This window comes from Entelurus aequoreus, linkage group LG01, assembly GCF_033978785.1.
Source record: "Entelurus aequoreus isolate RoL-2023_Sb linkage group LG01, RoL_Eaeq_v1.1, whole genome shotgun sequence".
NCBI classification, from domain to species: Eukaryota; Metazoa; Chordata; class Actinopteri; order Syngnathiformes; family Syngnathidae; genus Entelurus; species Entelurus aequoreus.
Window position 1 is genome coordinate 36,831,778 of NC_084731.1, and position 23,026 is coordinate 36,854,803.

The 23,026-nt window shown below is 39.1% G+C and overlaps 1 protein-coding gene across 2 annotated transcripts in view; it reads left to right on the forward strand.

The window, feature by feature from the left end:
* rbm6 (RNA binding motif protein 6) overlaps positions 1-23,026 on the forward strand; it is a 49,082-nt gene that overhangs the window by 3,926 nt on the left and 22,130 nt on the right. For both annotated transcript variants that reach the window (XM_062049328.1, XM_062049329.1), the window contains exons 3-12: positions 10,566-12,051; positions 12,132-12,221; positions 12,314-12,383; positions 13,160-13,233; positions 16,216-16,290; positions 16,603-16,894; positions 16,966-17,123; positions 21,811-21,914; positions 21,986-22,055; positions 22,130-22,187. In XM_062049328.1, coding sequence (XP_061905312.1) covers positions 10,566-12,051; positions 12,132-12,221; positions 12,314-12,383; positions 13,160-13,233; positions 16,216-16,290; positions 16,603-16,894; positions 16,966-17,123; positions 21,811-21,914; positions 21,986-22,055; positions 22,130-22,187 — 2,477 coding nt within the window. The remainder of the gene's footprint in view (positions 1-10,565; positions 12,052-12,131; positions 12,222-12,313; positions 12,384-13,159; positions 13,234-16,215; positions 16,291-16,602; positions 16,895-16,965; positions 17,124-21,810; positions 21,915-21,985; positions 22,056-22,129; positions 22,188-23,026) is intronic.

Sequence of the window (23,026 nt, forward strand, 5' to 3'; positions counted from 1 at the left end):
GCAAGATGGTTTACTAAGTAATCATGCCACATTTTACTGATGTCGATTAGCCAAATGTATTTGTAAATTTACGCAGCAATATTTTCGTCGGGAGTCGGGACAGAATGTTCGCATTACCCTGCTAAATGTCTAGTTTGACCGCACGGACCACCATCAAAATAATTGTATATAGTAATATTTAATATATTATATATCGCATAAGCCTACTTTGATGGCAAGCCAAGGCCAACACTAAAATAACCTCCACATTTGGTTCAGCATAACTCCATGTTGCATCCTACCTGATGCACTGCATTCTCTGCCATGTACACACACATCACCATCTTTCAGTGCAGAGTGCAATTCTATGAGCCAAACCACGTTATGCATAAACCACGTTACGCATAAGTCATATAACCTACTACCATGTCAATACAAAAAGTAGAAAATCATTAAATGTAATGCATTATATTGTGCCAAGCAAATACCACCCCGTATGTGTTTGATGCACATACAGTACCAGAAACCGTAATTCGCTGTGCTAATTTTGGAATGCATTTCCTCTGCATATTGAGAACAAAATAGGCACTGACACTACCCATATCCACATAGGTTTTATTTGTCGAAATTATATTTTGCCGTCAGTTGGATGACACATCGACATACAGGTTAACGGGTATACAGTATATTTCCCCCGTTATATGTCGATGTGTGTTTGACCGGGCAAGCATGCTAAGCATTACACTAGTGTGATGGTAGGAGTGATATTGTTATTATAAGCGCTAAAGCAGAGGGCCTATTTTAACGGCGTATTGATAGCTGTTAGCTATTGCTAGCTTGCGCTGCTTGTTGACATACTAAGACGGCAACTGCTTCTGTTTCATCTCAAACTCGCTAAAAATGTATTCTTGATTATAATTCATGCATTTCTCGCCTGGTAGTAAAAAACTAAATGTGGCCGTGGACCGAGAGACTGGTCGACTTTGACATCCCCCGAGATGGCAAAAACATTTTTTTAACCCTCCGTGAGCATTGCGATTGAATCTACATCTAAACAGAATTATGTGAGCGTCCCATCGGTCGGCATCCCAGCCAGAGTAGAAATTGTACAGTAAGTGTTTGTTTTGTTATGGTTAGTTTGTATGTTTAACACCTAGCAATACTGCTGATGTTATAGTTTTTCAATTAGACTGCATCCATTAAGCTCCACCCCCCCTCCACACTCCTGATTGTAAATAATGTAAATAATTCAATGTGATTATCTTGTGTGATGACTGTATTATGATGATAGTATATATGATAGTATATATCTGTATCATGAATCAATTTAAGTGGACCCCGACTTAAACAAGTTGAAAAACTTATTCGGGTGTTACCATTTAGTGGTCAATTGTACGGAATATGTACTTCACTGTGCAACCTACTAATAAAAGTCTCAATCAATCAATCAATCAAGCACTTGGCTTCTAAAACCTACTACTCATCCTCCTTGTTTTCGGGTTCAAAAATATAAGGTTCTGGATCATCATTTGTCCCAAAGTAATCATCGTTGGCTCTCACAAAGTCTGCATGATTAACATTGTTGTTGATAGACAAGGGATCTCTGGTGTCTGTCTGATAATGTATAGGGATCTATTTCATTGCATAGTTAGATTTTTTTTGCTCGTATCTGCATTAAGATGGTTCGTGCGCTGCTTGCTGTACAACAGCCATCTTAGCTTGGTCGACCACCAATGGTTTTTACTTCCGGGAAGAAATCATGTGACAGAATAACACTTATATTGTATAATTTTGCTTGTAAAATGTACCATGTTGAGAATTTTTCAAGTTTCTAGAGACTTCTCCAATCGTTTTAGTAACTTTAAAAAACAAAACAAAACAAAAAAGCAGTAAATCTAGCATCTTTTTTGGTGTTATTGGAGACTGCACTCGTGTTTAGAGACTCTTTACCTTTGTCGCTCAATGTCGGCGACGAACAGTGGGAGCAGCAGCGAGCTTGACGTCACACTTGCTTCATGCTGCTGCTCCAGTTGGACTTTCTCTCCTTGCAAGGCTTCATTCGTCTCTTAATATTTGCACATTATATAATATTTATATTTTGTAGATGGTTGTCCGTGGGTATATCGCAAATATATTAAAGTATGTCCACATTGCAGACAGGCTGCCTTCGCTCCAGACAATCGCGACATATTGCTTATGTCATCACAACATCCGGGTTTGACAGCGCTGTTTTTCTCCATCCATCCATCCATTTTCTACCGCTTGTCCCTTTTCGGCGGCCAAATTTTTGATGCATCAATATTCAATAGTTCGCAAATAATAAGCTATATGTAATATATGAAGATATACTTCTTATGAAATAGCGATTGCAGAAGAACCGGAAATGATGTGTGGCGCAGTTGCGTACATGTTACGTACATTGCGTAAGTTGTTTACGTGATTTGAAAAAGATAGCTAACATACTGTATATCTACGCTGATGTTGCTGTTTTCTCTACTGAACAGCCATAAAAAGATAAGAATCCCCCGAAATATATTACACTATATATAGCCATTCATATATATTTATTACTTTAATTGGTTTTCACGTAACAAAACACAAATTTTTAAGGTGAGACGGCTTTTGTTTTGCCGTGGCTGGCTACCACAATCAAGTACATTTACAGGAAACCCTGCTCGCTCTATATAGCAACTAGGAAATCGCTGTTTATGTTGCACACGGATGTATTTGAGTGACAAATCATAGAAGTCAGTTGACAACAAGCAGTATGTTTGTCCGTGTACCAAAGGTAATGGTCCACTGTCCAGTTTGTCGAGTCAGTACTAAACAAAAACAAATTAAAACACAGCATCTGCAGCTTAGTATTTTTATGGAGAAATATTTGTCGTTTGGATTGTTTGTGGCCGCATGCCATAGAGGCTGGTTGCAGCTTCTGTGATGGGAACTAGGGATATGACGAGTCGTTGAAATAAAATTTGTCACTGACAAATTAATTTGTCGACAATGGTACAAGCGGTAGAAAATGGATGGATAGATGGACGGATGGATGGATGGATGGATAGTTGTGACGTCATCACTTGTGTTTTTCTGGAGGAGGCGCAGCCACTCGAACATCGCGGATGAAAACATGTAAAGTGTGGGAACATTTCCTCTTATTATTAGCCAAAGTCCTCCAGCTAAACTTTGTTTAAATCAATTCAAGTACTTTATTAAACAGTTTCAATTTGCAGTGCAAGGAAGAAAGGCACAATAAAAAATGTCAATCGCACACACGCGCCCACACACGCATCTGTTAAAAATGTATCAATTGTACAATTCTATACCTCAAGTCTATTAGATTGCTAAACATTCGAGCACTTGACCAATAATAATTATACCAGTTTGCAGCTTTTTAAACACATCATCACAAAATGCTTGGTTTTTTTTTTTGAGGAAGTTAGTTTTGGTGTTTCGTCATTTGTCATATCTATTTTAACTGTACTTTTTTAATAATAAAACATACTTTGGGGGGTTAGCACTTTGCCTGTCCTTGCTTTTAAATGGACAAAAGGTTAATCATTACTTTTTTATTTTTGTAACAGCAGAATGACTAGCATAGATACAGTATAAATACATATTTATGAATTAATTACTCATCTTTGTTGTTAGTAAGTACATGCCTAAAAATATCTCAAGCTGAATTTAAAAGTTGATGGCTAAATTACAGCCACTGAATATGTGTACGCTTTATGATCCGATTAGTCGACAAGTTGTGATAGTTGATGACTAGTCCACTATCAAAATAGATGTTCGTTACAGCCCTGATACGGACTGAAGCTACGGTGGGACTGACTTGCCGGGTAGGCTGCTAACAGGTTGGACACATTTTTTATGGTTTGTTTCCACTTTTCCTCCTTCACACTAGCTGTCTTAGTTTGGATAGTTGGAAGGGAGGATGTCGATCTGAGCAGCACTCAAACGTGCCCATTAACTACCTAATTGAAAGGTATGTTTGTTATTTGTGTAAACAACAGGAACAACAACGTGTAACAATATCTTACCTCTTTATTGCTGAAATGGCACAACCCTGTTAGCTCTAATTACTCGTAGGTTAAGGTACTCGTAAATTGAGGTACCACTGTGTGAACAGTGCATACATAGTAGGGGTGTGGGGAAAAATCGATTCGAATTCGAATTGCGATTCTCACGTTGTGCGATTCAGAATCGATTCTCATTTTTAAAAAATCGATTTATTTATTTATTTATTTTTTTATTATTATTTATTTTTTAAATTAATCAATCCAACAAAACAATACACAGCAATACCATAACAATGCAATCACATTCCAAAACCAAACCCGACCCAGCAACACTCAGAACTGCAATAAACAGAGCAATTGAGAGGAGACACAAACACGACACAGAACAAACCAAAAGTAGTGAAACAAAAATGAATATTATCAACAACAGTATCAATATTAGTTACAATTTCAACATAGCAGTGATTAAAAATCCCTCATTGACATTATCATTAGACATTTATAAAAAAAATGAAAAAAAGAACAATAGTGTCACAGTGGCTTACACTTGCATCGCATCTCATAAGCTTGACAACACACTGTGTCCAATATTTTCACAAAGATAAAATAAGTCATATTTTTGGTTCATTTAATAGTTAAAACAAATTTACATTATTGCAATCAGTTGATAAAACATTGTCCTTTGCAATTATAAAAGCTTTTTACAAAAATCTACTCCTCTGCTTGCATGTCAGCTAGGAGTGTGGGAAAAGATCGATTGGAATTCAAATTGCCATTCTCACGTTGTATGATTCAGTATTAATTCTCATTTTTCAAAAATCAATTTTCTTCCCCCGCTCCCGGCAATGTGTATGTGCCTTCTGGGCTACCGTAGGTATTGCGCAATAAGCAGCGTTGCTACCTGGTGGCTAGCTAGTACTAAGGGGAGTGTACAGTGTAGTGTTGTTGTGTTGCCGCTAAAATGCAGGTAAAAGAACACAGAGCAGCCTAAAGAAATACAACCGCCTCCGCGGGCTTTGAAAGCAAACGTTTGGAGACACTTTGGATTTTACCGTGGCAAGAAAGGGCTTGACATGACTCATGCAATTTGCAGACTTTGCAACGCTAAAGTTAAGTATTTTGGGAATACTTCAAATCCCCGCGCTCACTTGGACAGACACCACGCACAGTTATTAGAGGACAAGGATCATCCACTAACACCACCGGCAGCAAAATTGGGTTTGGTTTTGAAATTGTATTGCATTATTATGGTATTGTTGTGTATTGTTTTCATTTAAAAAAAAATGAAAAAAAAATCGTTTTTGAATCGAGAATCGTGTTGAATTGAAAAAAAAAATCGATTTTGAATCGAATCGTGACCCCAAGAATCGATTCTGAATCGAATCGTGGGATACCCAAAGATTCACAGCCCTAATACATAGCCCTGGACAAACTTTCAAAATCATGATTAATTACATGCAAGGGAATCCCTGTACTTATTTCAAAATTAAACAACCATTTAGATCAGGGGTGTCAAACTCATTTTAGATCGGGGGCCGCATGGAGAAAAATCTACTCCCAGGTGGGCCGGACTGGTAAAATCACGGCACGATAACTTAAAAATAAAGACAACTTCAGATTATTTTTTTTGTTTAAAAATAGAACAAGCACATTCTGAAAATGAACAAATCATAATGTTGATGGGTTTTTTTACACATACATGTTGCAGTTAATAGTATTCTATCTTTGTCGTTACTTATACTTTCTGAATAAATGATGTGATAATGTTCATCAGTCAACTCATAGGTGTAATTTTCAATCTATTAAGATAAAAAAAATATCAAAATCAAATTACAGGATGTTATTTATGTAGTTTGCTCATTTTTCTCAACTGGTGCACTACGATCATGTGTTTTTTTTTGTTTTTTTACATATGTAGCATAATCTAAAATGATACAAACAATCGCTATTGCGACATCTAGTGGACACATTTAAAAGAGCAGTTTCTTTCATTCCAAAATTTCGTAAACTCATCCCGCGGGCCGGATAAAACCTGTTCGTGGGCCTGATCCGGCCCGCGGGCCGTACGTTTGACACCCCTGATTTAGATAATAAACTACAGTTGTGAGCAGAATGATCGTGCATTAACCAAAATCGAAGTAGACCGTTCAATTAATCGTGATTTAGATTTTTGCCGACGTTGCCCAGCCCTACTCTCGATCTCTGTCAGCAAAAAATGCACTTCAATAAAAATTGAACATTTTAAAGTACAGTTTTTCCCGGGTTAGAAAATCTGGGTTACGTGTTTTGTTTTTTGTTTTGTTTTAATTTGTGATAGTTTTGGAGTGTGTTTTAATGTTACCATACCAACTTATTTATAAATGAAGGCAATACGACGGTTGCATGTAGGCCTTGGCCTATACATCACTTAGTCGAACAATAAATAAATATGAATTCTAACTTTGATGGGATCTATACATTGGCAGTATTCCCCCTACATGTAAATGATTGTGGCACACTGCCACAGTAAGATAAATACAGCCACCCCTTCAAAATAAGTTTTTATGATTATGTAACATTAACTACGCCCCCATCACCACATATACAGTAGCAATTTAGGGCAACCCTGTATTGGCATGCTCATGTGTTTGTTTTCTTCGTCACTTGCTTTAAAACCGGGTGCCAGAGAGTTCACCCTGTGCATAGGGCTGCACAGTTAATCAATTTTAATCGTGATCACGATTTTAGGCGCTACAATTAAATGAAGGTGATCGCCGGCGATATTAAAATTTGAAAAGCAGGCTCTGCTGCATATCGATTCAAGTACTTTCACAACCAACATTTAGCCAACCACCTGGGGGTGACCAAAAAACGTGGACTTATGTGAGAGCGAGTAAAAGTGAGTGAGTTGATCAGCCGGGCCGCCGCTCCCGAAAATATTTGTTGTCCTTCTCTCCCGTAGAGTGACTCAGATTTTAACCCTGGAACTAGGGCTGGGCGATTTGGCCTTTTTTTAATATCTCGATATTTTTAGGCCATGTCACGATACACGATATGTATCGCGATATTTTGCCTTAGCCTTGAATGAACACTTGATGCATATAATCAGAGCAGTATGATGATTCTATGTGTCTACATTAAAACATTCTTGTTCATACTGCATTAATATATGCTCATTTTAAACTTTCATGTAGAGAGGGAAATCACAACTAAGTCAATTGACCAAAACTGTATTTATTAAACAGTTATTAAGCAGTGGCACAAACATATATGTCATTTCAAAACAGAAAGTTCAAGATTGTCAGAGACATTTAAAACAAGCTATTAGTGCACTTTTGTGCATGATGTCACTAAGATGACAAATCAAAACAACACTCAATTAAAGTGCACTTTTTGTACAGAACGCCACTGCAATAGTTTAAAACAAATAAAGTGCACTTTTGTGCATGATGTCACACAAGATATGTCAATAACTGTCAAATAAAAATGAGCTGCATAATAGGAAATCAAATTGTGTACGTCCTTTGCTATGTGATAGGTTACGGCGGACGTTATCTCCTTATGTCGTGGACTATTTTTTTCATACGGTGATGATTAGGGCTGCAACAACTAATCGATTAAATCGATTAAAATCTATTCTAAAAATAGTTGGCGATTAATTTAGTCATCGATTCGTTGGATCTATGCTATGCGCATGCGTAGAAACAATTTTTTTTATTTTATTTTTAAAATGTTATTTTTAATTTTTTTTATAAACCTTTATTTATAAACTGCAACATGTACAAACAGCTGAGAAACAATAATCAAAATAAGTAGGGTGCCAGTATGCTGTTCTTTTTCAATAAAATACTGGAAAGGATAGAAATGTAGTTTGTCCCTTTTATCCGATTATTAATCGGTTAATCGAAGTAATAATCGACATATTAATCGATTATCAAATTAATCGTTAGTTGCAGCCCTAGTGATGATATGGAAATGGTCATTTTGTTGGTGTGGCACCGAATGGAGATGTTGACATGCGGAGTAAGCACTCTTCATTCTCTAGCAGGTGACTTTTGAAATGATGCTACATATTAGCAGTAATGCTACTTTTTGTAGCATTACGCAGCTACGCTTTTGCCCCACACTTGACAAATTACGGATGTCTGTTCGACATATTCCCACTTGAAGCCAAACCACCGCCAGACGATGGACACCGTGCTGTTTTTCCTGGGAATTAATTATTCCTTCATTTGTTACCAGATTTGCACCTTCTTTCTCTCGTATTACCACTCGCACCACAGCCAACGTTACCCATGCTGCTACCTCTGTGCTCCGCGAGGGTGTATACGTATGTGACGTATGTAAGAATGTGCGCTTGTTAAGTCTCTGTGAGAAGGAGAGACTAGAAAGAGTGAGAAGAGCCTGTAGTGTAATGCCAGCAGCTAAAAGCAACTGCGTGAGAACGTATACTCGAATATCACGATATACCGTATTTCCTTGAATAGCCGCAGGGGCGCTAATTAATTTAAAACCTCTTCTCACTCCTGCGGTTACCAAAACCATGCGGAATGAGCAAGCATGCTCTAATTATTTTAAAACCTCTTCTCACTCCGGCGCATACCTTATCATTAAAAACACATTTAATAAAAAAAACGTTATTATGATCTTACCTTTACTTGTAGATGGGTCCATGTGCAGCTGCTTCTGATCAAAGGCAGTCTTTCTCATCTTTCTTCAATTTTAAAAGTCTCTGGAGATATTCCTTTAATTATTACCTCCTGCTTCGATTGAAAGTCCAGTTTAGAAAACGGTTTTATTTTAGATATGTAATCCTCCATGTTAAAAGTGCAAGCAAACAATTGCTGCATGCTTGCTGCTTGTTGTCTTCTTCTGCAGTACCTGTCTCCTGCAGTACTGGTAGTCGCAAGAAGAATCACTAGCGCCCTCTACCACCTGGAGGCGGGAGTCATTTAATGACTCATATTTGACCCGGCGGAAGTGCCAAGCATGCGCTAATTATTTTGCGAAACGAGTTTGACCCGGCTGTAATTCTAGGCAGGCGAATACTATATTCCCGGCGCCAATTCAAGGAAATACGGTAGTCATTTTCTATATCGCACAGAGACAAACCTGCGATATGTTGATTATATCGATATATCGCCCAGCCCTACCTGGAACACGCCCACACACCTCATCGTTCTCTAGGCATCCTCACACTCTTTCCCGTAAACCCAGAAATGCTCCCGCACGTATAAACCATCAAAGGCTACAACGAGCTGCATGGCAAAGCTGCGTTAGTGTGCACATTTAAACAAATTATTGATTTGCGGCGACAGGTTATGCATTAAAACACTTCCACTCTGTCCTCAGCCGCCATTGTTTGCCCACGACGTGAAGCTAATAATCCAAATAGACTTATGTACGTTGCTCACAGAGCGGTACGCCCGCCACCAGCGCAACCCCCGTCTTACAGACTACCGTAACATGAACCGTGCACCGAAGGACCTCATTATCCATCCACCTCTCAAAGACATGCTTGAATAATGGATGTAACAACGTTTTATTTGGCAAAGACCTGTCCTTTACATATACTGTGAGCAGTACAGTGTGTTCCTTGGAGTATGTGCCTTTTGTGCATAATCTTATTTTTTTTACTTCTTTGCATTTTATGATCGCACTCTGCAATGGCATATTTATTTTTAGTGAGCCCTTTGTCTTTTGTAAATGTTATTTTATAACTGATGAATTATTTTTTGTTAAGTTTCATTTTGAAAGGAAAGCCCGGTTCACGTACTGTTTTCGTTTAAAAGAGAAAGGGCAATAAAAATGTTTTACATAACGTAGTAGATCATTGTGATTAATAATCGTGATTTTAATATTGATAAAAATAAACGTGATTATTATTTTGGCCATAATTGTGCAGCCCTACCTGTGCATCGTTTTCGGCACCTGAGCGTGTTTATTCAGAGCAGAATTAACTAAATGGAATAAAGATTCCTGTCAGTCATCCACAATCTTTGTCTCGGTGGGCGGAGGCTGGACCACTAACTTACGCACACAAAATGCATGGACATAGCTTTGCTAATTGCAGCTCACTAATGAGAACCACCTTAAAGTAGGCATGTAGGCTGTTGGGATTTTATCAATACTGATGCCAATATCGGTATTCCTTACCAGTATTCATCGATACTCTTTTCAGTACTTAATTTGATTCTTGTAAATAAAGATGTGAAAAAATTAATTTTTTATTGACCATTTTTTATTAGCACAAGATGGTGTACAATGATTGCATGCACACGTATAATGTATACAGTCATATAATGACTGTATGTTATCGTTCCTTGCTGGTTCTTAATTATAGCCTTCAAATGTTATAATGGAATTAAAATAAAGATTTAAAACAATCCATAACTGGAAAATACTCATAAGGAATGCAATACTACAGTGTGGAAGCAAAGCAAATGGATCCAAGCACAAGTAGTTTGTGTGAGGCCAGTATGAGGGGGGCAAATGGTGCCCAATTCCAGGACAGTCTGGATAATCTAGTCAGAGTACACCCTTAGATTATTGCAGTTGTTTGATTAATAGTCATCTACTTTATTACAGGGATAATCATCATGAAGACATGTATGGAAGAAATCGCCCTACGCCTGATTTTAGGGGTCGAGATGAGATGATGGGCCACATGGGTCCCCCTCTAGATCGACCACCAATGGACATGAGGAGGATGGAAGGTCCACCAATAAGAGGCCACGACATGGATCCGTGGGATATGTGTGACAGAGAGCCAAACAGAGATTATTGCAGACCAGATCAAAGGCCAGATTACAGTTTCAGAGAGCAGTATGATGGCAATGTCAGAGACACAATCATGAATTCACCAGGTTTCATGGGACCTGACAGGAACTCTGTTAATATTGGAGGCAGAGATATGCAAAACAGCAGATTTATGGACATGAGAGGCAGGGACATATTTCCTGATGAAATTTCATGGTTAAATAATCCCAACGTGGATGACAGAAGAGGCTTTCCCATGGATCGAATGGACAACAATGATGGATTTAGGGACACGTGGCCTCCAATAGAGACTGGTGATAACGATGGTTTTCATATGGAAATGTCTCCCCATGAAAGAATGACGATGGACTTTGACAGAAGAGGACCGCCACCGTGTAATCAAAGAGGTGTATTTGATTCTGATAGGGATTTTAGGAATCACCCTCCACCCCAGGCTGAATTTGGAGGCAGGGAGCGCTCTCCATTAAGATTTGGGAATGATGTTCCTCCAAAGGACAGGACACGATCTGAGAGGCCTGTAGATGCAGCTGAGTTACAAAGTTCAGTCTTAACGAGTACAGAAAAGCTGCCCAGAATTAGAGAGGGTACAGATTCAAGTGGTAGTCCCCTTATGGACTATCGAAGTGGGGAAGAGATGACTCTTGCAGAGGAATGGAAGAAGCGACAAAAGAAGAAAAACCCTTACCCTGATGTGAATAAAAGTAAAGAAGGTGCATCTGAGCCTGCTTACATTTCCGGTTTTAGGAGAGACGTGAACAGTACAGGTCCACTCCCATTTGCAGAGAGGGACAGACCACCCTTTGACTTCCCAGGAAAAGATGTCCCCTTCTCACATGGTGGCGACTTTACTCCAATGAGTAGAAACCCCCCACAAGACACTAGACTACTTGCAAGAACTCCCCTTCCTGTCACGTCTGTAAGACAAAATGAGGATAAACACTGGCTTTCAGAAAGACCCTCACAACAAAGTCCACTCAAATCCACGCTGTGTGAAGCGATCCATCGAGACAAAAACCTGCCCACTCATGAGACAGTGAAACCAAATGATAGTTTTAAGCGACCAAACAAAGATATTCCACAAAGTGAGTCACAGACAAGGGGCAATATAGAAAAACTAGAGGATTTCCAAAACCGTAGCACCGTAAAGGCCAGGGATCAAGACTATAGAGACATTGATTACAGGACAGGTTCTGTAAGAAACTTAGAGTTCAAACCGGAGGATCTCCAAACAACACAACCGATTAAGGAGTCCAAACCAGCTATGCCTCTAGAATTCAGTGAATCTGGTTCTAAGGTAAGAGTTTATTATAGTGTCATAAATGTGTTGAAAATGGTGTGTTTCACAACTATTTTTGATGAATACTTGCATGAAAGGATCAGGACTATAGGAATGCCTCAGTGGAAGACAAAGTGTCCACAACTATATCCATTTTTGGGATTCCAAAGACTGCTACGATGGAGCAGGTAATCCAACAAGCTTACTTTACTGTGTGTGTGTTATTGGAAAAACACCTTTTGTAGAGCTATGCAATTATATAGTATCATTTTCTTTGCAGATTCTTGGCGCTTTAACAGTCCCGGATGGTGTGCCACAACAGGGGATGAAGATAAAAAACATTGTCCCAGGTAATGACTGTTAGTTTGAGGAACTGTTTTGGGGCACTCGATCGCTTAAATGTCCCTCGATATTACGCATTTTCAAATCTTCGCACTCTCTCTTTTTTTGTACTCGTGGTTGCATTTGTTGTCTTCGCCTTGTGTGGTCTCGCTCAGTTACAAAGGGCAGGAAGAGGAGGGTTGTCTTTTTGTAAAGCCATAATGCCATCATTTGCCATGTCTGGGGGTGTTGGTCCATTGCCAGCACTTAAAGAGGAGGATCATTGTGTGTATCATTCAGAGACAGTTTATGTAGGTCTTCTGAATGAATACAAATTTCAACAGATTGAAGAGGAGATTGTTTGTGAAACATTTTGATAAGACTGAAAGTTGTTGTGGGCATGAGTCCTGTTTATTCTTTCAAAGGCTGTTTGTTTTTTCCAAATGTACAAAGAACTATGAGGTACTTTTTTACAATTGCTATAAGCCTGAATTTCACATCACACTGTAACTGAACTGTGGAACACACCACTCAACTGTATTGGAACATAGGTTTTGAGACCTTAAAGCATTTCCTGCAAAAGACTGCTTAGATGTCAATCATCAGAAGATGGACTAGCATAACCATTAACCAAAAAAAATGTATTCCTGAGAAGGTATGTATTTTAAGTTAACCAGAGCTCCTTTACAGAATAATGTTCATTTCGATGTTTTCACGAACTGCTGTCATTTGTGTTTTAGCAGATGACCGTGGTTACTGGAATTGACTAACAAAAACCCATTTGTATTTCAAATGCTGTCCCCAGGTTACAGCTACGATACGGCCTATGTGGAGTTTTTAAACCTCGAGGATGCAGTCCACTTCATGGAGTCCAACAAGGTGGCCTATCCTCGTCACACTACCAAGGCCGCCTCGCCCATCAGGATTACGAGGGGTCGAGAGGGCAATTTAGTAGATGAGGAAGGAGTAATGGAACAGGGGAAGAAGTGTTTCGCTTTCCCAATTTAATTTCTCTGACTACAGAGATTAAAGAATCAGTCTATGCTGTTTTAAGCCCAAATAGTTCTGGCCATATTTTACGCCAGGCTAAATTTTGATTACACAAAACCTTGGTAGGATTGATTTGTTGACCTGTGTTTGGTAAATATATTCTAAAACACTGTTTTCCAACCGCTGTGCTGCAGTAGGTTAGTGTGTTGTGGGAGATCAAATGTGTGGCGGAAAATGTTCCAATTTTACTTATAGATTCAAAAATGATTTCACTACGAATGTTTGTTCATCTGTCTATCCCAGAGATGCATGTAGATAGGCAGAACAATTGAATCTGAACAGATGGCAGAAAGTACGCATATAATCGGTCTATCCACTTGTTGCAATTAGAATTAGTCTTGGCTCACTTGGTTGGTGTGCTGTGAGATTTTTCGTATGTGAATATCTTCTGAGGCTAAATAAAGGTTTGGTGACACTGATCTAAAATAACTGTTTACACAAGTTACATGTGGTAAAACTAAAGCTCAAATGGGATTGTCTTAGACCTACGATTTCAAAGATGAAGTATTTGCCACTTTTACACTCCTTTTTAAAGGCTTTTTCGTTTTTATTTGTGAACAGCACCGACATAAAATGAGAGAAGGTCAACCTCTATTTTTCCAGTATCGGAGCTTATATCAGCGCTGTAACGGTGTCAGAACGATGCCTGTGTGGAAGGCCATGCCGCAACTAGTGTCAGAACGATGCCTGTGTGGAAGGCCATGCCGCAACTAGTGTGGAGTTCAACTGTATCCTGTCCTGTTGTGTTGAAAACAATTGTAGCTGTTTCAAGTATTTCATGTCACACCAGATACTAAAATGGATGTCCAGGTTTCTTTGATACCTGGAGGTAAAATGGTTGTGCAAATGGTTATTCAGCATCACGGCAGAATGAGACAACATAAAGGGACGCAAATACATAAAGACATCATAAAACACAAATAATCATCACACTATGGGACAGTAAAACATATCTCCTATTTAACCAATAAAAGTGTTGTGATAAAGTGCTATGGTACAATAAATAAAATAAAATCCCAATGTGCTAGCTTTGGATGTTTTGGGCCATCCAATCATCTGAGAGCGATTTTGTGAGCTTGTAGTGTCGTCTAGTAAATCCAGGTTCTATTGTTACGACTGATGCACCAATTTTGCAAGATCTCTGAAAGAGGCAAATGATCCCTTTATGGTTTCTGGCAAGCTGAGTAATTACAATCGCTGAGCTGTAAGCGACCTTTTGCCATTAAGTTGATTACATATCTGAAGTTTTCATCCAATAACCCTGTCTTCTGAAAAGACCACATTTTGTTTTTATGGTTTTTCTTTGGCCACATATCCTTGCTGTGGCAATTGGTCTACGACAACTTTTATTAGGGATAGTAGGATATTGCAGTAATACGAAGATAAGATTTTTTGGGGATTGATTGGGGTGTATGGATTACATAGTTACTGGTTTGCCACTCTGGGTCAGAAGTTCTTCAACCCTGGCTCTCACTATGGCTCTTTAGGCCTAAATAGTTGATACCCCAACTTCTCAGCTTTTGTAACCATTCTTGAAATACTGCATGAGTGCTTTGTGGAATTCATGGTTCTCACAGTGTGAAGTTGAAGTAGAACACATTTTTGGTTCAAAGTGCGGTTTCTCTGGCATGTCAGGTGGATTACCATGCTATTAATTGCAGGCATTGATGGTTTACATAGACTGAATTGCTCAGGTTTGTAGTGTAAGAAAATTGGTAGTTCCAGTTGGTACTCTTTGGCTCTATCTTCTTTCTGCTTTCCGGTGGGCGTTAAGAAGGATGATTGGCAGCTGCTTCTGTCCTCGTCTTCAATCTGATTCTCTTGTGTATAATTCATGTACTGTAGATTGAAATTTTCCACTAGAGAATTCTGACTTCATGGGTTTAACCCTCTTTTCAGTCAATTTGTGTGCAAGACATTTTTTTTGTTCCAGTTAGTACTCTTTGGATCTATCTTCTTTCTGCTTTCCGGTGGCAGTTAAGGATGATTGGCAACTGCTTTGGTCCTCATCTTCAGTATAATTCATGTACTGTAGATTAGAATTTTCCCACTAGTGAATTCTGACCTCATAGATTTCAGCCTCTTTTTAGTCATTTTGATACATGGACCATGCTGGCTGTCATATCTAAGGCAAAGGCAGTGTATTACTGTCTTTCTTATTGTTTGGTGCTGCTATTATTACAACATTTCTCTGGTCATTAAAATACTGTTGATAAACCAAACAGCAACTTGTCGGCTGTCATGAGAAGAAACTGCTTATTTATGGTGTAACATGTGCCTTTTCTAAGCAAGAATAACAATTCTGTAAAAGATATCTTTTTAGAAGAATGTATTCCTGCGATTTTGTCTTTTGTTAAAGTTTTGTTTGTATTGCTTTGCTAAACCTTCCAACATAAGTCAAATTAATTTATTCTAGACCTGATACAATGGCAAATCAACACTCATTAAAAGTTAAGCAATCTTTTAGTTTCTCTCGCTGTGAATTTGCTGTTTGTGATGGAAATGTCTTACTTTAGGTTACAGACTTCGTCAAATTAAGTACAATATGAATATGAGTTGGTTTCACTCAGTTAAAAAAGATGGCTCGTTTTATTGTAAATTTGTACACTGACAACCATTGCAACTTGCAGCCTTAGTTTGTAGTTTCGGCAATATTACACAGTTTACTCACGGATGATATTGGATATTGGTTCAGCAGACCACTCTAAGTATTCTTCCCACAGTGCATTTTGGGTGTCACTGGTATTATTTCTGTCAACATTTACCCTTTAATAGGATAATTCTGAATAAATGTGTGTGCTCTTGTTGCAGGGGTCCCTAAAAATTGGCACTAAAGCTGTTTCCATGAGCTACTCCCATCCAAATCAGCATGATATACGTGTTAATGTAAGTGTGGTTTATTTTCTCAGGGCTTTCAATGGATTGCAACTGGACTGTACAGTTTGTCTGAGAATACTTTTAATCTAAGTAAGCTTCAGCAGTTCATGCTCATTGAGATTTGTCAGCTCTCATCTAGAAGCTAGTGCCAAAACCAAGAACAATTGAAGAGTCCAGTTCCGGTCGATTGAATGCCCTCAGAATACTAAGTAAGGCCTACATGAAAAAAAACGTCCTTAGACATGCAGAGTTTCTCTTTAAAAATACTGTTGAATGAATTAAGACAATGTTTGTTTTCATTACAATCTTTTGAATAATTAGGAAGCCCATCAGACCTTACCTGCAGCCCAGCCATCACAATTGTCCAGACCTGACCAACCCCGAGAAGACTTTGAGCCCAGCCTAAATGAGTCCACACCAAAAGGCCCCCTTGAGCCTTTAGCCACCACCCAGTGGCAGCGCAACTCTGACCTGACCCCAGAAGCCTGGCAGCAGCAGGTGGACCAGCAATTTCAGCAGCAAGAAAGTGAGAAGGAGGCTGAATCCTGGGGCAACCATAGCACTTCTCAACAAAAGTCCCATCAATCTAAATCGGTTTTTAAGAATAGTAAAAGTGAGTATATCTGTGTCGTCTATTTATTATTAGAGCCTCGCAAACTACATTTTCCTTGTTTCTTTCTATAGCCATGATCATAAAAAATATAAAGCCCACCACCACAGTGGAGACCATCCTCAAAGCCTTGGATCCCTTCGCATATCTAGATGAGAGGAACGTCCGCCTCATCAAAGCCAAGACACCTGGAGCAAACTGCTTCTGCTTTGTTGACATGGACTCCCATGAGGTGCCGTATTTAATCAAATATGTATGCAGTGTATGTATTTGGTGATGTGGTTCTGCTGGCTTTTGATCAAGCGGTGACCTTCAGCTCTCGCTTTATCGGTTTGCATCTGAGTGGGAAGCGTCTAGCATGGGAATCGGTATCACCAAATCCCAGTGCATGGTTCTTGCCCAGAAAAGGATGGATTGAATGAGAAGAACCTTTTTGGTCTTGTTCATTAGCGAGGGAAAAATGGATTGTGAGGTGGCTTGGTCTTGGTGAAAAGAAAGCTAAACTGAAAGGCAAAATCTCTCACTTAACTAGCCAATCTATGTTCATATCTTTACCAAAACAACTTCACTCGAGGGGTGGATGAGCTCTCCTTTAGAGATAGGGTGAGAAACTTCGCCATCAATGAGAATCTTGCAGTAAAGTCACTGCTCCTCCACATTGAGAGAAGTCAGATGTGGTGGCTCAACTGGTTAGGATGCCTCACAGGGCAGGCATTCACGGCACTTCAAACAAGCAGGGCACCACATGGAAGAGCCAGGACACGTTGAAGAGACTGGGCTGAAACAAAACGCAACTTAAGAAATGAGACGGCAATCGTTTTCCACTATGTTTTCACCACATAATAAGCTACAATAGTTGCTTTATTTGGACATGACAACCAATTTTAAAATAAAGAACAATATTTTAAACATGGCTAATGTAAATGTTGAAAGTAGATTGTCAAATCATTCAGAAATTGTAGTAAATTGTAGTGAAGTCCGTTTGCTGCTAGTCTGATGTCATAGTTTAGTAGCTATGGCTATGTTAGCTAGCTCGAATGACACACATTTTTTAAAATAAAAACAACATGGCAGTACTTACGTGGAGTAGCAGAGGATTGATTACCTGATGATAAAAAATATGCGTCATTACTGTTAAAATCAGTAATGCTTATAATTATTTGGTTGCAATTGTTGGCCTAACTACACTTCATTTTGAGGGCTATACACCCCTTAAAGTGCATTTCCCTTAAAGGGGAAGTGCACTTTTGGGGGAATTTTGCCTGTCGTTCACGGTCATTTGGTAAGACAAGAACACACATATATATATATATATATATATATATATACATATATATATATATATATATATTAATATTTCTTTTTTTTTTAATGCATACTAAATTGTAAATAAATGCCATCAGAAGTCTGCTTACAATGAAGCCTATGGGATTCACTCTATTCTGCCAACAAAATCCCTAAAAACATCCAAACACCTCCATTAAGGTTTTATATACATTCTGTAAGTATACAGTATATGTAATGTAGTAACGGGCACACTTATAATGACATTTAAAGGCCTACTGAAATGAGATTTTCTTATTTAAACAGGGATAGCAGGTCCATTCTATGTGTCATACTTGATCATTTTGCGATATTGACATATTTTTGCTGAAAGGATTTAGTTGAGAACATCGACGATAAAGTTCGCAACTTTTGGTCGCTGATAAAAAAGCCTTGCCTGTACCGGAAGTAGCGTGACGTCACAGGTTGTGGAGCTCCTCACATCTGCACATTGTTTACAATCATGGCCACCAGCAGCGAGAGCGATTTGGACCGAGAAAGCGACGATTACCCCATTAATTTGAGCGAGGATGAAAAGTGAGAGTGAAGGATTAAAGGGCAGTGGAAGCGATTCAGATAGGGAAGATGCTGTGAGAGGGGGGTGGGACCTGATATTCAGCTGGGAATGACTAAAACAGTAAATAAACACAATACATATATATACTCTATTAGCCACAACACAACCAGGCTTATATTTAATATACCACAAATTAATCCCGCATAACAAACACCTCATCCCTCCCGTCCATATAACCCGCCAATACAAATCAAACACCCGCACAACACACTCAATCCCACAGCCCAAAGTACCGTTCACCTCCACAAAGTTCATACAGCACATATATTTCCCCAAAGTTACGTACGTGACATGCACATAGCGGCACGCACGTACGGGCAAGCGATCAAATGTTTGGAAGCCGCAGCTGCGTACTCACGGTAGCGTGTATCCAACTCAAAGTCCTCCTGGTAAGAGTTTCTGTTGTCCCAGTTCTCCACAAGCATGCGTATCCAACTCAAAGTCCTCCTGGTAAGAGTCTCTGTTGTCCCAGTTCTCCACAGGCCAATGGTAAAGCTTGACTGTCATAGTTCGGGAATGTAAACAATGAAACACCGGCTACGTGTTTGTGTTGCTGCAGCCGGCCGCTAATACACCGCTTCCCACGTACAGCTTTCTTCTTTGCTGTCTTCATTGTTCATTAAACAAATTGCAAAAGATTCACCAACACAAATGTCCAGAATACTGTGGAATTTTGCAATGAAAACAGACGACTTAATAGTTGGCCACAATGGTGTCCCAAAATGTCAACTACAATCCGTGACGTCACGCGCAAACGTCATCATACCGAGACGTTTTCAGCAGGATATTTCGCAGGAAATTTTAAATTGCACTTTACTAATCTAACCCGGCCGTATTGGCATGTGTTGCAATGTTAAGATTTCATCATTGATATATAAACTATCAGACTGCGTGTTCGGTAGTAGTGGGTTTCAGTAGGCCTTTAATATTTACATATTTTGCTTATTATAAGGATACGCTGCGCATTAATTTCAAAAACGCATCACAACTTTCGTTATGTTTTTGTGCAACATCACTGATTAACACTCACTGCGGACTTCATGAGAGCTGACAAACATAATAAAACATCACTTACTGTACAATGTCTGCTGTCAATAGGATTCCAACTGATAGAATCTTGTTATAGTGCCGTTTAGATGAAGAATAAAAATCCAAGCTTCTTTTCGTGTTGTTTTCGCCATATCAGGGTCTAAATTTGCTGTCAAAGGGTACCAACATGTCTGATTATGTCCTCGTTTTTCTACTATCCAGGTGAGAGGCATCATTTATGATCTAAAATAAACTTACAGGGGGCAGGGAAGCGAGGAAACCGGTCACCACTCGATAATGTAAACATAGGCACACACGCTAGTGATCACGGCGCCGCTATAAATAGTGCGTCTGCGTTAGCGCTTATAATAACAATATCACTAATACTTGGTTAATATACAAGTCCTGAATTGTAAATGGAATATTGTTGGTGCTTTTTTTATGTTTTTTTATTGGGTTTTATGGGCGGAATAGAAGACCTCTCATTGGCTCCCCGGTAAGCGGTCTTTTATTAATGAGTGAGAATGCCTTAAACACATCTGTCATGTCTTTCAGAGTGATTGTGAACGATAGGCAACATAAAGTAAAAAAAAAAAGTGCAATTCCCCTTTTAACCTTACATTAGAATTTGGAAACCATTTGCCTGGCTGATGTCAATGTGCAAAATCGAGGGCAAAGGACTTAAACAAGGGGTAAGGAGGTTAGTTGGGATTCCCCAGGAGGAGCTGACCAAAGCTGTTTGGGAAAGGAAAGTCTAGGTTTCTCTACTGAGCTGCTGCCCTTCTGGGGCCGTACTTATCAAGCTTCTTAGAATTACTCCTAAGAAGTCTGCTAAGAGTTGACTTAAGAGTAAATAAATTCTCCGCTGAAAGCTGCACTTAAAAGTTAGTTATCAAGTGTCTTACTCACACTTTCAGCGAAGTGTAGGACTGAATCTTAAGTGTCACACTCAGAGCTGAATTACGACATTACTATGTGCCGTAAACGGAATTGTAGGTGACGTCATTTCTGTGTCCATAGAAATGACCAATCACGGAAGGGAATCCCTTGTCTAAGAATAAAGAAATATCTTAGAAATATTTAAGTGGACAATGGGAGTGTATATTTTGACAATGAACTACAAAATAATACAAAACAAACAAACAATATTGGCAATGAATCAAAACTAAATCTTTCCTTTTTGTTGCACCTTTCCTGCTTCCTGCTCCCAGACCGTAACAAAGAGGCAGGGGAGACACTTCTCCAGGATGTCTTCACTTTACCCGAAAGTGGGTCTCCACAGCGGACGACTTTAGAGTGAATGATGAGTCCGGAGATTAGTTGCAAATCTTGCTTTATTGATTGCTTGCACACAGCCAATCCAACACAAAACAAACTAGTCCCCGCTCGCACTCACAATACCGCTCCCTCTCTTCTCTCGCCCACACACTCACTGACGTCACTCACCTCACATGCTGTAACCTAGCGTATGTGTGTGCCACACACATACGCTACTCTCATAACATTTTCTTTCCAATTCATTAATTAGGCAACTAATTTGAAACTGGTGTGGGTGGCTCTATATATACTAACTCACTGCAGCCACATGCAGAAATCAACAAGGAATGGAAAATTATTAAATCTGTGACAAAAATAATATCTGCTCTGTCTAAACGATACCGTTTGATCAGCTGCTCGTCATCAAACAAAGATGAACGTTCGCGCACGTCTCTCGCCTCAGTGCCATCCCCTGCTGGCAACTCCTAACCACTTAAGACACCTCTGAAGGTCTCTTAAATATCGTGGAGAGTAGGAGTGATTCTTAGACTTAAGAACGTTGATAAAAAGCTTTTATTCTTAAGTTTGAGAGTAGGACTAAATTTCGCAAATTTTCAGGACTTAAGTGTAAAATGGCACTCTAAGAAGCTTGATGAGTACGGCCCCTGACCTGTACATGGATGGATGCATTTTGTGCTGCATTAAAATCTTTTCATCGGGCCTTCTTTTGTAGCAAGTGACTCGCTTGGTTGATCTTCTGCTGACAAAACCTGTTCCCCTTTGTATCGATGGAGTCAGAGTGTATGCAGAGGTTGCCAGACCCCTAAAGAACCAAAAGTTAGTAATTGTGTTTATAGTATGTGTTTAGTTTTATGAATGTGCATTTAGTTGATGTCTCCCTGTTTTAGTTTCAGACAAGAGCCTGTGCAACCAAACAGTTCTTCCCCAGGGTGTCCACCTCCAGCTAACGTGATTGAGGTGCGTTTTGTTATTTATTAAACACAAATTGATAAGAGTAGACTCGTCATATTATTTTCTCTCTGGCTTTTTAGAAACCACATCAGTTGTTCCAGCCTCCACCTTTTCTGCAGCCACCTCCTGGAATGCAAGGTGGGACACTCACACAGCATTATGTCAGCTTGGCTGAGTAAAACTCATTATTGGCAGCATTTCGATTTAATTTATTTGATTAATGTTAAAACTAATGTACAGCACAATAAACAATCACAATTTATTAATAACTAACAATTCAACATATCCAAAAAGAAGTAGGTGTAAGCTACTACTTCTGTTCCATGATAGTGTCTGAAAGTGTTATTAAACACTGTGCTATAACTGTTCTTTTTTTCCTCTCTTGTGTAGGAAAATTGTTGTATATTTTCAGGTGGCCTGTTTTCTTTGTACATAATTGTTGCGATTTGAAGGAGTACAAGATCTGTAAATTTCCATATCTTAAATTTACTAAACAAAGATTGTATGTTCCCTGTAGCTTAAATTTACTAATCAAAGATTGTATGTTCCCTGTAGCCAGCCTTGTGGATTGTCCTCAGTTTGTATAGACAAATTCACAGACTATCTTGCCAGCAGAACACAATGTGTACAGGTGGCTGGGACTACCTCTTCATTACTGGACATTACCAAAGGAGTTCCGCAAGGCTCAGTGTTGGGGCCCATTTTATTTTCTATCTACATAAAAAATCTTTGTAACAATTTATCAAATGCAATGTACCATTTTTAAGCAGACGACACCATTATTTATTGCTGTTCAACCTCCATCACTCAGGCTTTTGGGTTTTTACAAACGGCTCTTAATGTCATCCAGGCTCGCTTATTTGGTTTTAATTTGGTTTTCACTACAGATAAAAGCAAACTAATGGTTTTCTCTCATTCAAGGGTGCTACTGGAAAACATTCCAAATATTGTCAGATCAAAAGGAAACCCAATAGAGC